Genomic DNA, 13,695 nt, shown 5'->3' with positions numbered 1-13,695 from the left:
GGGACACACAACTTGTGGGGCACCCCCAGCGACAGGCCTGAAGATTCTCTACTTCTCTTCACTGGCACAGGCTCCTCTAAGGAACACAGCATTGAGTAGGGGGTGGGGCGGCAGAGCAGTCCCTCAGGCCTGCCCTAAAAGACAGCCTCACATCCTGCAGTCTAGGCCCCAGACCAACAAGTCTCTCCCTCAGTCCAGAACTCCCACTTGCCTCCCCACCACACTCCCAAAGCTAGGAACAGCCACCAACCAGCCTGGGCTTCAAATCAGCCTTTATTCAGACCTCTCATCCCTGCCCCCACCCCTAGCATGGGCTAGCCCATAAAAGACCACAAGAGAAACTGAGGCCCAGTCCCTGAGAGCAGCAGGAAAGAGGCAGGGCCATGCATGGAGTGTCCCAAGACTCAGCACAGGCCAGTTGGTGCCTCATCCCTAGGAGACCTATATCTGAGGAGGAGGAGGAGGTGGGCTGGGGAGAGGCAGGAGCCCCATGCTGGGAACAAAGGCACCAGGCAGGTGGTGAGAGATTCAGGCTGTGCTGTCTCAAGAGACTGACTTTTAAAGTCTCGGACCCTTACAAAGGGCCTCAGGGAATCTATAAAACAAGGGCTTGAGAACTCTGCCTTCCAGGAGCTCAGAGCCCGGGCCAGCTTCAGGAGCTTAGCCGAGAGTGACCGGAGCAGGGCCAGTAAAAGAGCCCGCTCTTCTTTACTGCTGCCCCAAGGGAATCAGTAACTACCAGTCCCCAGAGCCACCTGGAACCATGGGGCCTCCAGAGCAAATGAAGCCCAGAGATGGAACTGCTCTGTTTAAAGCACAAAAGAAGTTGTGACCCAGAAACCTAGGCCCAGGGCAAGGCGGCTTCAGGTGCCAGGGCCTGGGCAGGTAGCAGAGTCTCTGGCTTCTATCCTGCCCAGCCCTCCCATGCGTGCCACCAGAAGACATCTCCACAAGGCAAGCCCAGTCCTGAGAGATTGGGGTGTTATTCAGGCACCTCTGATAGTAGTGAAATATGGGGGGAGCCAGGATCTTGACCTTCATATACTTCCCCAAACTAAATTCCATCTTAGGTCCAAAGCAAAATAAAAAACCCCAAAATCTGACCAGAACAGTTGAGTCTCTCAACAGCATATTCTGCTGATCTCTGCCCCCAATGCTTGGTTCACATTACCACAGCGCACGTATACACACATGTCCAAATACCATGGCCTGCTGCCCCAGTGAGCCTCACTGCTGACTGCTAACATGGAGCGTGTAAAAGGCCCAGGGCTCAGGAACATAGATGACGCCAGGGTACTTCTTTCTGAGTACAGGGTCATTCCACAGCCAAGCAACCCACAGAGCCACCAGTAAGAGGGTGAGCATGAAGGAATAGAAGAGGAAGAGGCCATTGCTGTCCAGGAAGAGGCGCCTGCGCTTCTGGTGCAGGACGAGAGCCAGCATGGCAAAGAAGGTGAAGATGAAGAGGATGAAGATCTGGCCCTCGGTGACCAGGTACCTGGAGAAAGAGAACGGGGTGGAGGTGAAGTGGGTGCCATGGCAAAACCATCCCTGCCACCCTTCTGGACCAAGTCCTAGGCTGCCCTCCCAGTCAATCAGAACAGATCGCCTACTGAGTAGACCCAGTGTGCCCAGAGGCATCATACCACTGTGACTTTAAGTGGTTTAATAATGCTCTGCTGGATAGCCAGGTAAGCGTGACTTTAATCCCAACACTGGGGAGGCAGAGGTAGGCAGATCTTTGTGACTTTGAGGACAGCCTGGTCTACAGAGTGAGTTCCAGGACAGCCAGACTATACACAGAGCTGCAAACATGTTTGAAATAATCATAAAGATAATAACACTCAACTGGACGTGGTGCCTCACAGGTTTATGCTGTGCCCAGGAGGCAGAGGCAGAGGCAGACAGGTCTCTGGTTGCCACACAGCCAAGTTCCAAAGCTATGTATTGAGAATCACGGGCTATCTGGGCTTTTGTTTCTGTCTTTTCTTAGCACATTAGGACACTTCCACATGACAAAAACTGGCTCTGGAGCAAGAGAACACCGTGCCACACACTGCCTCAGTTCTCATACTCCGGGGCTTCATCTCCTGCCTGCTTGGTTTCTGGAGACATCTGAGTTTGGGGATGCCATCCCAATACATGGAGGCTATGGTCATTACTGCCCCCAGGAGGCTGGACCACTGTCATCTCCTAGAGATGTTGCAACCCCAAGTACAGAGCACTCAGAGGCTTCTACAAGGTTACCTCCCTGTCTGCCTCTGAGACTTCCTGATGCCAACCTGTTCCCTTAAGGAGCTCCGGCCTCACAACCTAGTGCACTGTCTGGGACCTTGGGGACGGCATGCAACAACTCTGAATGACAACTTCAAGGATGTTTTCTCCCTTACGAGGGTAACATGACAAGCCCACCTCTCAAGGTGTCTGACAGGGTTGTGTGTTATCTCTTACTTGGGAAAACATTTTATTCCGTGAGTGGTGCACTGTTCTGGATCTGCCGTGTCGCACTAACACGGCAGGGTAAGACCGTGGCAGTGAACATGCCCAGGCCAAGCCCTTTCTCTCTGGCATAAATGCTACTGTCTCTAATCCCACACTCAAGGAGAACATAGACTAGCTCTAGTAGGCCTGCTTGTAGACCGGACAGGCCCTGGAAGTGGCTAGCTGTGGCCCAGGAAGGATGGGCCTTTTTTTATGTGCAGGGGGCTTCCCACTAAGGAGAACTCAATTCTGCTGGGTCCCTCCTGTAATCTCAGCCCTCTGGGTGTGCGAGAAAGACCTGTCTCTAAGGAAGAAATTATGGGAAGATAAGGGTCTGGCTGAGGCCTGAGAGTAGAATCTAGCATGGGGATCTCGGGAGAGCAAAGGAATAAGAGAGGGAACTGGAACTCCCCTTGGTCTGACCAGGCCATCTTGGCACAATGGTGCTCTCCTCTCCCCACTGGATTCGGGGACAAGGCCAGTATAACCCTTATTTCAGAGGGGGTAAACTGAGGCTCAGGAGGATTCACAGGACGTGGAGGGAGAGGTAGACTCCTGGCTTCAAGGTGGCTCTGATATGCTGGGAGATAGGGCACAGGGGAAAGGGGCCTTACCATCTCCTGATCCTCCTGTCTCTGCATCCCAAATGCTAGCATTACCAGAGTGAGCCATCACGCCCAATGTGGTTTACGTGTGGTCTTTGCTGGCTCACTCAGTGCCGATATCTACTCACCAGTAGTACAGACCACTGGGCACCACCAGGAGCAGCGCGGGCCCTGGCATGTGGCTCTCGGCCTTGGATGTAGTAAAACAGCCACTGAAGTACATGAAGAGGATGAGGAAGAAGGGGATGTACCTGTGACAGAGAGGCAACAGCTTTATAGGCCTGGCCAGGGCTGTCCCCATCACCTTTCCACTGGTCCCTTGCCTTGTCACACAGAGTGTCATCGTGTTGGCATCCACACACACTGCTCTACACCCAGCCTTTGGGAGGAACAGGTGAGTCAAGGTGGGAGGAACAGAAACTAAAAGTGATTCTCATGCAAAGGAGAGTCCCAGGCTCCTGTGTTAAAACTGAGGTGAAGGGGTGGGCGCCATGGCAACCACCTCCTGCTTGCCTTCCCTCCCTGGACTTGGTACCTGTCCTGTCCTTCATTCCACATGGAGATGAGGGGATAAGGGGCTCTGTCTCATCCATGTGCTTCAAATACCAGCAAGTCCAGTGCCAAACTAGCCTGGAAATTGGGCGACCCAGCAGGGCTGAGGTCGGAGAGAACACAGAGCTGGGGGAACTCAAGGAGAGCTGTGAGGCCCCTCACTCAGCCAACATTCCTATCTCATCCAAAAGTATGGCTTCTCACCTGCCACAGGGGGCTTCCTTTTTCCTTCCAACACACACATACACACACACAAGTGCATGCAGGCACACACTAATGCACGCATGCACACACGTGCACACTTGCTCATACTCCTGCTCACATGCAACCCTTTTCTGTCATGTGACCCCCCAACCCTCAATACTCAGTCCACTCCCTCAGCCTCTCCTGAGTTCCCAGCTTCCAAAGGGAAGAGCCATCTGTCAAGGCCAGGGAGAGCTGGCAAGAGAGGCCTGTTCAGAGGTTCCCTAGGATGTTCTGAACCAAGAGGATGAAGCTCTGTAATCTCAGACAGACCCACAGACACCCGTGCGGGGTATGTGTTGATGGAAGGGCCTCACAGTGCTAGCCCGTCCCCTCCCAGCTAACAACTGTGCTCACCTCTCTCCTCTGGCTTTAGTTTATCTTGCATAGATGAAGGCTGGCGGAGGAAACCTCTTTATCTGAGCCCTGACTCTGACTGCATGTGCCTGAGGTTTTCCTGAATGGCAGCACTGGCCGTGGGAGGGAGATTCCCCTGGGAAATCTAAGATGGGAAACGCAAACTGTGCCACCCAGACCTGGCCCAGCTTGCTCTTCTCAGCTTTCTACATCCACAACTGTCTCCCACACCCGACCCACAACCATCTCTGCGTGTTTGTGTTTCAGGGCTACGGTCCACCCTCCCCAACCCCAGGCTCAGGCATGGCTCATGAGGACAAACATCTGCTTGCTGCCCTCTAGTGGCCACTGTGGGAACTTCCAGTAGGAAGGAGGCACTAGGATGTCACTCACCACATGCAGTGGCCCAGGTACTCGTCATAGTAGTACAGCAGCTCAAAGGAGTCGATCTGAGAAGGCACAGGGGTGGCAGAGTGAGGGGGGCTGGGGCCCACTCTGCCCCTGTCATGACCCACCCCCACACACCAGTCTCATTCCCTCCCTAGGGTACCAGAGGGGCCATGCAGAGCCAGTTACTGTGCCGTGATTTTGTTGTTGTTTTGAGACAGGGTCTTGCTATATAAACCAGGCTGGTCTTGAACTTGTAGCAATCCCCTTCTTTGTCTCCTGAGTGCTGGGGTTATAGACATGCACCCCACAGCCAGACACTGTGTCCTTTGCAATTAGGAGCACACTAGTTTGGATGAAGGTAGACAGTGGTGCCCTCACTTAGGAGCGTGTTTGTAATTCTAGATCTCCAGGAGGATCAGGAGTTCAAGGTCATCCTCGCCAGCTTACAGGACTTATAGTCAGCCTGGGCTACAAGGCACAGTGACTGGCAAGGGAGCCCCTCTAGCCTCTAAGAACAGACGCCCCAATATGCAGCTTTGGTAGAGTGGAGAGGGGGAGGCCTCACCAGAGTCTCCGGCTTGAGATTCTTCATGATAGGGTTCTCTCTGACGGACAGGTGGTGCTGGTACCCACTGAAGATCAAGCGATGGTTAACGGAGTCACCCACCAGGTGGATGCTGGCTCCCATGACAAAAGTGATGATGCTGACGTAGATTATAGACCGTGGCAGCGTTCGGGGGGACCGCTCAATAAGCTGAGGTAAAGAATGAGGTCCATGGCATGCCCCTGCCTCAGTTACAATGTGAGATAACCTCTGCCTCCCTCCCCTCAGAAAAATGGGATAGAAAGTCCCTCTGGGGGCTGGAGAGATGGCTCAGTGGTTAAGAGCACTGGCTGCTCTTCCATAGGTCCTGAGTTCAATTCCCAGCAACCACATGGTGGCTCACAACCATCTGTAATGAGATCCGATGCCCTCTTCTGGTGTGTCTGAATAGAGTGACAGTGTACTTGTATGCATAAAATAAATAAATCTTTAAAAAAAAAAAAAAAGAAAAGAAAAAGAAAGTCCCTCTGGAAATTGTGGGTTCCTTAGTAGGGCCTCCTAGCTCCAGATCACGGTAGGGTGTAAACCCAGCAGGGTCTGCTGAACATACACTTCCTGTCTAGGAACATGGGGTGGAGGAGTTGATACTAGAGCTTCAAAGCAAGAGTCCTGACCAGGCCTGGCTACCTCAGTGTGTCTGTGGCCAGCATGATGCACAGATCTCACTTCTGAGTAACAGGCCCCAGCAAACAGAAAATGTCAGGGTGTATAAAGTGAGTGTGGGTGGGTGTTTTAAAACCTCAGAAACTATCTTGAGGCTGTGCCTTTCCTACGTTTAGAGATTTGAAATGCCTTTCATTTTTAATTTTTAAAAAAGATTTATTTTATGTATATGAATACATATGTCACTGTCTTCAGACACACCAGGAGGGCATCGTATTGTGAGCCACCATGTGGTTGCTGGGAATTGAACTCAGGACCTCTGGAAGAGCAGTCAGTGCTCTTAACCACTGAGCCATCTCTCCAGCCCTCAGTTTTAAATTTTTAAAGAAACATTTACCTATTATGTGTGTGTGTGTATTTTATGTCGGTACACATGTAAAGGTCAGAGGGCAATCTGGGAGTTGTTTCTCTTTTCTGTCACGTGGGGATGAAATTCAGGCTGTCAGGCTTACCAGTTGATGTGCTCATGGGTGGGGGAGGGAAGAAGAGGGGGTGATGGAGGAGAGGATGGGAGGAAGAGACGCCAGTCTGTACCTTCAGCAGAAGGAAAGGTGTGATGACGTTGTAGGTCATGTGGAAGTAGTCCCCAACACTCGGCTTGTGGAGAGGAAACCACTGGATCGGAAACACCAACTGGGGAAGAGAGCATGCGCTCACAGGAAGGCCTACAGACCACTGGACACCAGCCCCTCAGACAATAAGCACTTCCTGTGTCCTCCTGGAACCCCTTTAGCAGCTCCAGGCCAAAAGGACTCCCAGAGAGAGAAACTGAGTCCACGGACTGTCCACGGACTGTCCCAGTCACACACGACACATTGAATTCCAGGGCCCTCTACATGGTACTGCATTTTTAGTTTTATGTTTTATTTACTCTTTTATCCAAGGACAAAACACATTTACAATCTGAATTTCCTAACTGGAAAACCTTTCTTTTTCCTTCGGCCTTTGTCACAGTCACATCTGTTTTATCCACTGACTGCCAGGCGTGTCAAACACCTGCGGAGCCTTTCGATGGGCAGGTCTGTGTAGGTCTTTCACTCCTGGGTTAGTTTTATTTAAGGCTTTGGGGTTGTTTTTCAGGCTACTGTGAATGGGACTGTCTGACGTCTTTCTCAGTCTGTCTGGGGTAGAGGAAGATAACTGATTTGGGTATGTTAATTTTATAACCTGCCACTCTGCTGGAAGTGTTTAGCAGCTAGGTTCGTTTAGTCTTAAGACAAGGTCTCCCGTGCAGCTCGGACCGGCCACCACAGCCCGAGTTTACTATGGACGGTTAAGCTTCATCAATAGAAACAACAATGTGCATATATTGCTATAGAGATAATTCTAATGTAAAGCAATGGAGGTGCAGAATATAGGCATAAAACAAAACTTCCTTTGGTTAGGGGGAAGAAAAAAGGAATTTCCATTTATGTTCATATAACCGGAGAAAGGGGTGGAAGGGTTTACACCCCAAGCCACCAGGACGGCCCAACACTTCCTTATTTTGGGACTCTACCTTCTACTTGGAAGTGACTTTAATTATTACAGATTTGGCCAGTTATAATATGCAAAACCAGCTGACGGGCTGCTCCTCCAGAGGACAATGAGGGAGGACACATTGGCTCTGTTCCCTTCCCCAAACCCTTCTGTCTGGCTCACTGATTTGGTTAAACCTGGTTTGACGACTTCAAGGTGGGCTACAGGGAGCTCGGGATGACAACTGGGCCCCACCCAGGCTCTCTCACTAACATGGCTGGCCTGTCACACAGCTACAGAATATAAAAACCTCTGGGTTCCCTACTGATGTCTGTGAGGCCACTCAGCAGGACTCAGCCTCACACTTACCATGGCTATGGGGCGGCCAAAGTCCAGAACCCAGTTCTGAAGTGTGAAGTAGAACCAGAGGTCAAAGTGGAAGGGGGCTGTGCGGTCTTTGTCCTCGGCCTTCACGGAGCCATGCCTGGGAAGGGACAAGAGAGAGAGAGACAAGGGTCAGCCCTCTCTCTTCCTGCTTGGCCATCAGGCCAAGGCAAAGAGAGGTCTAGGCACTTGAAGACGGAACATGCTTGTTATCTAGATGGGGAACTAGATATAGTCAAGAGTTCGGTGGGTTTCAGTTGTCCTTATTATCCTGTAACCCTTGGAGATGTCACTGTCAAGCCTCCTCATAGAATGATGGTGGGAACAAAGCAAGACAGGAAAGACGAACGAGGTGGGCTGGAGAGATGGCTCGGTGGTTAGAGCACTGGCTGCTCTTCCAGAGGTTCTCAGTTCAATTCCCAGCAACCACATGGTGGCTCACAAGTCAATGCCCTCCTGGTGTGTCTGAAGACAGCGGACAGTGTACTCACATGCATTAAATAAATAAGTCTAAAAAGAAAGAGGCGGAGGAGACAGAGCCTCCAGGCACTTGACTGCATGAGCTCCTCCACGTATCTACAGGCACATGTGCTGCAGGTGCCTGATCCCCTGGAGCTGGGATTACGGGGGCTGTGAGCTGTCTGACATGGATGGGTGCCAGGAACCGAGTGCTGGTCCTCTGCAATACTTAGCAGGACTCACTCAAAACCAGCGTCTCCAGTCCCAAGTTGATGGGAGTGTGTGTGTGTGTGTGTGTGTGTGTGTGTGTGTGATGCTGGGTACGGAACTGGGTCTTGGCACATTAGGCATGTGTCTCACCATGGAGCCCCACCCCCATCTACTCACCCCATTCCTTTAACCTTAGGGAAACCCTTTGAGAGTTGACTGTTACCCTCATTTTATAAGTGGAGGGAAAGCATCCACCATACTAAGTATCTGTCTCCAGAGTTTGTTCTCTTCCTAGTCTCCCAGTGTGTACATGGTGACTGACCCATGGGAACAGTCACAGAACAGTGGGGACTCAGGTGGGACCTCAGCCTCCCTCCACCTCGCTTCAACTGTGCAGAGGTGCTTGTGGAAGCTAGAATGTTACCTTCCTCACCAGGACACATCGGAGCCTGAGAAAGAGGTGTGAGAAACATGAGGGAAGTAACACTGGACAGCACGAGCCTGTCCCCTCAAAGCACTTGCTATTCACAGATGCACTGACATCCACGGGCATCCCCCTTTCCTATGGGAGGGCTTCTCTCTTTTCCAAACCACGCCAGCCCTACAAAGGACGAGCTTTTCCTCGGTAACTCAAGCCCATCATGGTGGCACGAAGCTCTGTCTCCTCCGCCTCTTTCTTTTTAGACTTATTTATTTAATGCATGTGAGTACACTGCTCTTCCATCTAGGCCCTCAGGAAGGGAGCCTTCTTAGCATGCGCACGTACTGTACCATGCATATGCAGGTTAAAAGACTTTGTTCCGGGCTGCCTGTAGGTCCTGGGATCAAACTCAGATTTACAGGCACAGTGGGCGCCTTAACCCACAGTCATATCAGCAGCCTTAGTCAGGAGAGATCAGTAAGGTAACCTCCCCCATCAGTCTCTCTTACACCAAGCTTACTACCCAGAGACAAAGCACTAGTAACTCCTAGGATGATGGGGACAGCCTCACTGTCCTGTGTGTGTGGCCAGAACAGACATAGGTGATGCCCACATCTTGACCTCCAGAGATCAGCTATCCCTGGCTTGGGCTGACTTAAAACCATCTCTGTGGTTAGTTCAGTACCCCTCCCCTATGGGCACTGTCCTCCGTAAGTACTGTTGTGACTGTCTTATATTTGCTGGACTCCAACAGATGGACCAAGCCACCCAGGACCAGGGAAGCAGGCCTCTGGAGATCTGTGGTCCTGTAAAAGGCAAAGCAGCTAGAGTAAGCTTTCCAAAATCAGCATAGCCTTCTGTCCCCTGACTTAGTGCCCCTGGTCACCCACTGTGCAAGATGCTACAACCCACCCCGACCCGGAGCATCTCAGCTAACCCCAGGCAGTGGCATCAGAGGCAGGGGTGTCCTCTACTGCTTCTAGATGAAGATGCTGAGGCTCTGAGGTCAGTTTAGCCACTGCTGCCTGAGTAGTAAGAAGATGCTGTGACTATTTTTATTACCTCTTCCCCAACTCTCTTCTTCCCCAAGAGGTGGTGTTAGCCGCAGGGAGGGCTTGGCAAACTGGGGAAAGAGCACCTTCTGATGTTGGCTCTCTAGGATGCAAGCCCCAAGGCTGCCTGTGGTTCAAGGTTCCAGCCTCCAAAGACAGCCAAGAGAAAATGAAGTGGCCTCAAAGAAAGGGTGTGTGTGTATGTGTGTGTGTGTCCAGGCATGCACGCTCAGGCAGAATGTTCATGTTACATGGCAGGCTCCCTTTGCTATCGGGGTGGGTGCTGAGTTCACACTAGCTGCCACTGAGATGCAGGAGCTCTGGATAGCACACAACTCAAGCCTGGGTCTCTGTGCTCTTAACAGCTTACTCTTCCGATCACTGTAATACGCCGGCTGGCATCTGAGGTTAATCTAGAAAAGGATCGATGTAGTCAGGAACAATACGCAGAACCTACAAAAAACTAAGGTTACTTCAAGGTGAGGGTGGTGCTTTTCACCAGGAAGAAAAGCTGCACGTGAGCAGGAGAAAAAGGCTTGGGGGAGGAGGAGAGAAAGTTCTGCAGAAATCCAGGCCTATCCGGGACAAAATGGTAGAGCTGGCCAGCAGATATTCTGGCTAACTCTGTAGACTACTCAGAGTTCGGTGGCAGCACCCCAGGAGAGTCCCTTCAGAGCAGGCTTCACACACGCCTGAGTGACTGATGAAGAGCTTGTAGGGAGGAGCAGGGGTGTTTCATCCCCCAACTCAGACAGATCTGGGGTGTGTTCGCTAAAAAGAATTAAGGGGCCAGAGGGTGCCGTGTACTCCCAATCCCTGCACTCAGGAGACAGAGGCAGGGGGATCTCTGAGTTCCCAGCAAGCCTGGCTTATAGATTGAATTCTAGGACAGCCAGGACTACACAGAGAAACACTGTCTCAGAAGAAGAAAAAAAAGAAAGAAAGAAGAAAGGAAAAGAAAAAAGTGGTTTGGAAGGCACACACGTGTGGGGAAATGGAGCACTTGGTGAGCGCCTCTAGAAATTACTGCTTCACACCGGAGGCTCCTTAACAATTTCTCCCCCCACCCCAGGAAACACTTCAGTAAATGGGAGCCTTCACCTTAGTGCAGCCTAGAAGGGCGGGTGGGGAAAAGAGGGAGCAACAGGGAAGGTTAGCCGTGAGCTCAGGGACCCAGACTCACACACGTGGACCTTCACAGTCCCTCTCCGCTCAGCAGGTCTGTGTGTGCTTGCCGTGTGCGCTTTTCCTCAGCCTAACAAGAGCCTTCCTTTACCAGCAATACATAGACAAAACACAGGCAAACATCTCGTGTTTTCTTCTGTGGGGCTTTGATGGTAATGGCAGATCACATGGGGAAAGGTACCTCTCCTACCCGCCCAAAATCCCGTCCTGAAGATGAACAACCTGAAGCTTGTCCCTGACTCCTGACTTCCCAGGCAGAACCCCCAGGCCATGCTGGTGCTAGGTCCTCATCAGGAGGACAGAACGGAGGAGAGTGGTGAGAGCCAATGCCGGGTAACCTGAGGCAAGCCTGACCTTTGCTCCTGCTCCCCTCCTCAGCTTCCCAAGTCTACCACACGGGAAACTGACACCGTGACAGCTGGGAGGCCTGTACCACACAGAAGCATCAGCAAGCCTGGGAGGCGGGAAAGCAAAGGGCTTGTCTAGAGAGCTATGGTGGGGACACCGGCTCCTTATAACCATCGGCATGCCTGCTAGAACAAGACTGGGACATTTCAATAAAAATGGAGACATGTGCAGAAACAACAATGATAGAAAAGTTCACAGAGAGGCTGTGGTGTCGCTCACCTTTGATCCCAGCACTTGGCAGAGGCAGGTGGATCTGAGTTTGAGGCCAGCCTGGTCTACAGATGGAGTTCCAGGACAGCCAGGGCTACACAGAGACCCTGTCTAAACAGCAGAAAACCAGAGGCAGCTTAAATAACGTAAACTTTAGCATGAATGCACAGACAGCAGGTAGAAAACAACGGTGACAGCCACAAACGGGGAAGTTAATTTTGACTCCCTTAGTGCCGTGTGCCTGCTGAACTTGTGGAATGTTTTTGGACGTTATATAGCCTGAGCCTCAGTCTGACCAGACTCCTTACTGTGCACTGGACCTACTTCCTTATCAGTCAGAGATGATGAAATTATACTTAGAAGAGTAAAGGGCCATCAGAGAAGCTGCTCAATAATGTGCCTAAAGGCCAATCTACCAAGATAGAGTGTACACACAGACTAAGATGGCCACCGTGTCACTAAGCCAGGGGGAGCTCATAGGATGACCACCACATAGACATGGTACCAGAAGCAGCATTACATGAGCCCAGAGAATTGTTCCCAAGTCAAACATCCCACGAGTTCTTCGGGAACTATGAAAAAGCTGGTCTCAGCCCAGTCTCCCAAAACTTTCCCCACCACCCCAAGAACACACCAGGGACTTCCTAAAATTCCCCTGGTGCACACAAGTGCTCAAAACTCCCCATGTCTCTTTGGTACTGCTGGTCTATGGAGTATACATTTTTAGCAGGTCACTCAGGGGCAGCTTCCCCACCCAGAATAAGTACCACCTCCAACTTGAGACTCTCGGGGGCTTCTTGTCCAACTCTGGGGCACTCTGGGCACTTTGAAGTGGATCCAGCCCCTGTTGTTTATTTTCCTTACACCTGTAACTTGTCCAACAGCAGTCCCCTTGTCTTTTCGTCACATTCTTCCACTGTCTACCACGGCCAGTTTCTGTGGGCTGGGATTGAACCCACGACTTCCTGCACGTTATGCAGTCACCACCGACTGAACTACTCCCCACTAGAAACCTGCCTTTGCCTCCTGAGTGATGGCATAATCACCATGCCGGGCCTAACAGCCTTAAGTGGTTGTTCTGCGGAGTCTGGTACTGCTCAACTCATCCAGGATTAGTTGTCACCTCCGATTTTCCTGTTTGCCACAGGGCACAGTGCTAGGCACATGACAAGTGCTTAGTACGTGTGACAGGCAGGGAATGCTTATGGTCAGGGAAGCGGACGGAGGCGGACTGTAGGAAAGGGCTCTGCCCGGTCCAGCCAGATAAAGCCAGAACATCTCCCCTCTGAGGGAAGGGTCTTCTCATTCAGGATGGGAGCGCGCCACTTCCCGCTGTCCCCGGTTAACTGCCCACTTTTCCTGGGCCCCCGAGCCTCCTGATTCAGAGCAGAGTCACAGTCTTGCCCAGAGCAGGAGGTTCCTGAAAACTTGGAAGTGTCACGGGGGACTCAGCCGAGCTGGCCGGGGTGACCTCCGAGTAGCCTACCCGTGCGGTCCCCTACCCCGGCGAGGTCTCCAACTCTGGGGCCCCTCGCGGCCTCCCCGTGCCCGCTCCGCGCCCACCTGGCCTGCACGAACGCGACACCGGGGCCACCAGCCGCTCCAGGGAGCTGCCGCCTCCGCGCCGCCGCCTCCATGGCCGCCACGCTCGGCCTCGCCTTCCGGGAGGAGACACGGCTGAGCCGGTGCGCGGAGCCTCGGCGCCCGGCGCGGGGAAGGCTGGGCTGGAGGAGAGCGCGGGGCCCCCGGACGGGAGGGAGGGAAGGGAGGGGAGGGGAGGGGCTGGAGGAGGGAGGGAAGGGAGGGGAGGGGCTGGAGAAGGGAGGAGAGGGGCTGGAGAAGGGAGGGGCTGGAGAAGGGAGGGAAGGGAGGGGAGGGGCTGGAGGAGGGAGGGAAGGGAGGGGAGGGGCTGGAGAAGGGAGGGGAGGGAGGAGAGGGGCTGGAGGCTGGAGAGGAGGAGGGAAGGGAGAGGCTGGAGGGGAGGAGCTGGAGGGAGGGGAGGAGGAAGAGGAA

General features: G+C 52.6%; 1 protein-coding gene across 1 annotated transcript; it reads right to left on the bottom strand.

Moving 5' to 3' along the window:
* Nucleotides 1-255: 255 nt before the first annotated feature.
* Nucleotides 256-13,450, bottom strand: CLN6 (CLN6 transmembrane ER protein). Its single transcript, XM_080930291.1, has 7 exons — nt 13,246-13,450; nt 7,723-7,837; nt 6,430-6,528; nt 5,194-5,382; nt 4,632-4,687; nt 3,215-3,337; nt 256-1,498 (listed from the first exon to the last, which is right to left on the bottom strand). The coding sequence occupies exons 1-7, from the start codon at nt 13,317-13,319 to the stop codon at nt 1,228-1,230; spliced, it is 927 nt and encodes a 308-aa protein (XP_080786417.1). The 5' UTR covers nt 13,320-13,450; the 3' UTR covers nt 256-1,227.
* Between the last annotated feature and the right edge of the window lie 245 nt (nt 13,451-13,695).

This window comes from Micromys minutus (genome assembly GCF_963924665.1).
Source record: "Micromys minutus genome assembly, chromosome: 16".
NCBI classification, from domain to species: domain Eukaryota; kingdom Metazoa; phylum Chordata; class Mammalia; order Rodentia; family Muridae; genus Micromys; species Micromys minutus.
Note: the sequence above shows the minus strand (reverse complement) of the source record. Positions and strands in the feature narration are given on the sequence as shown.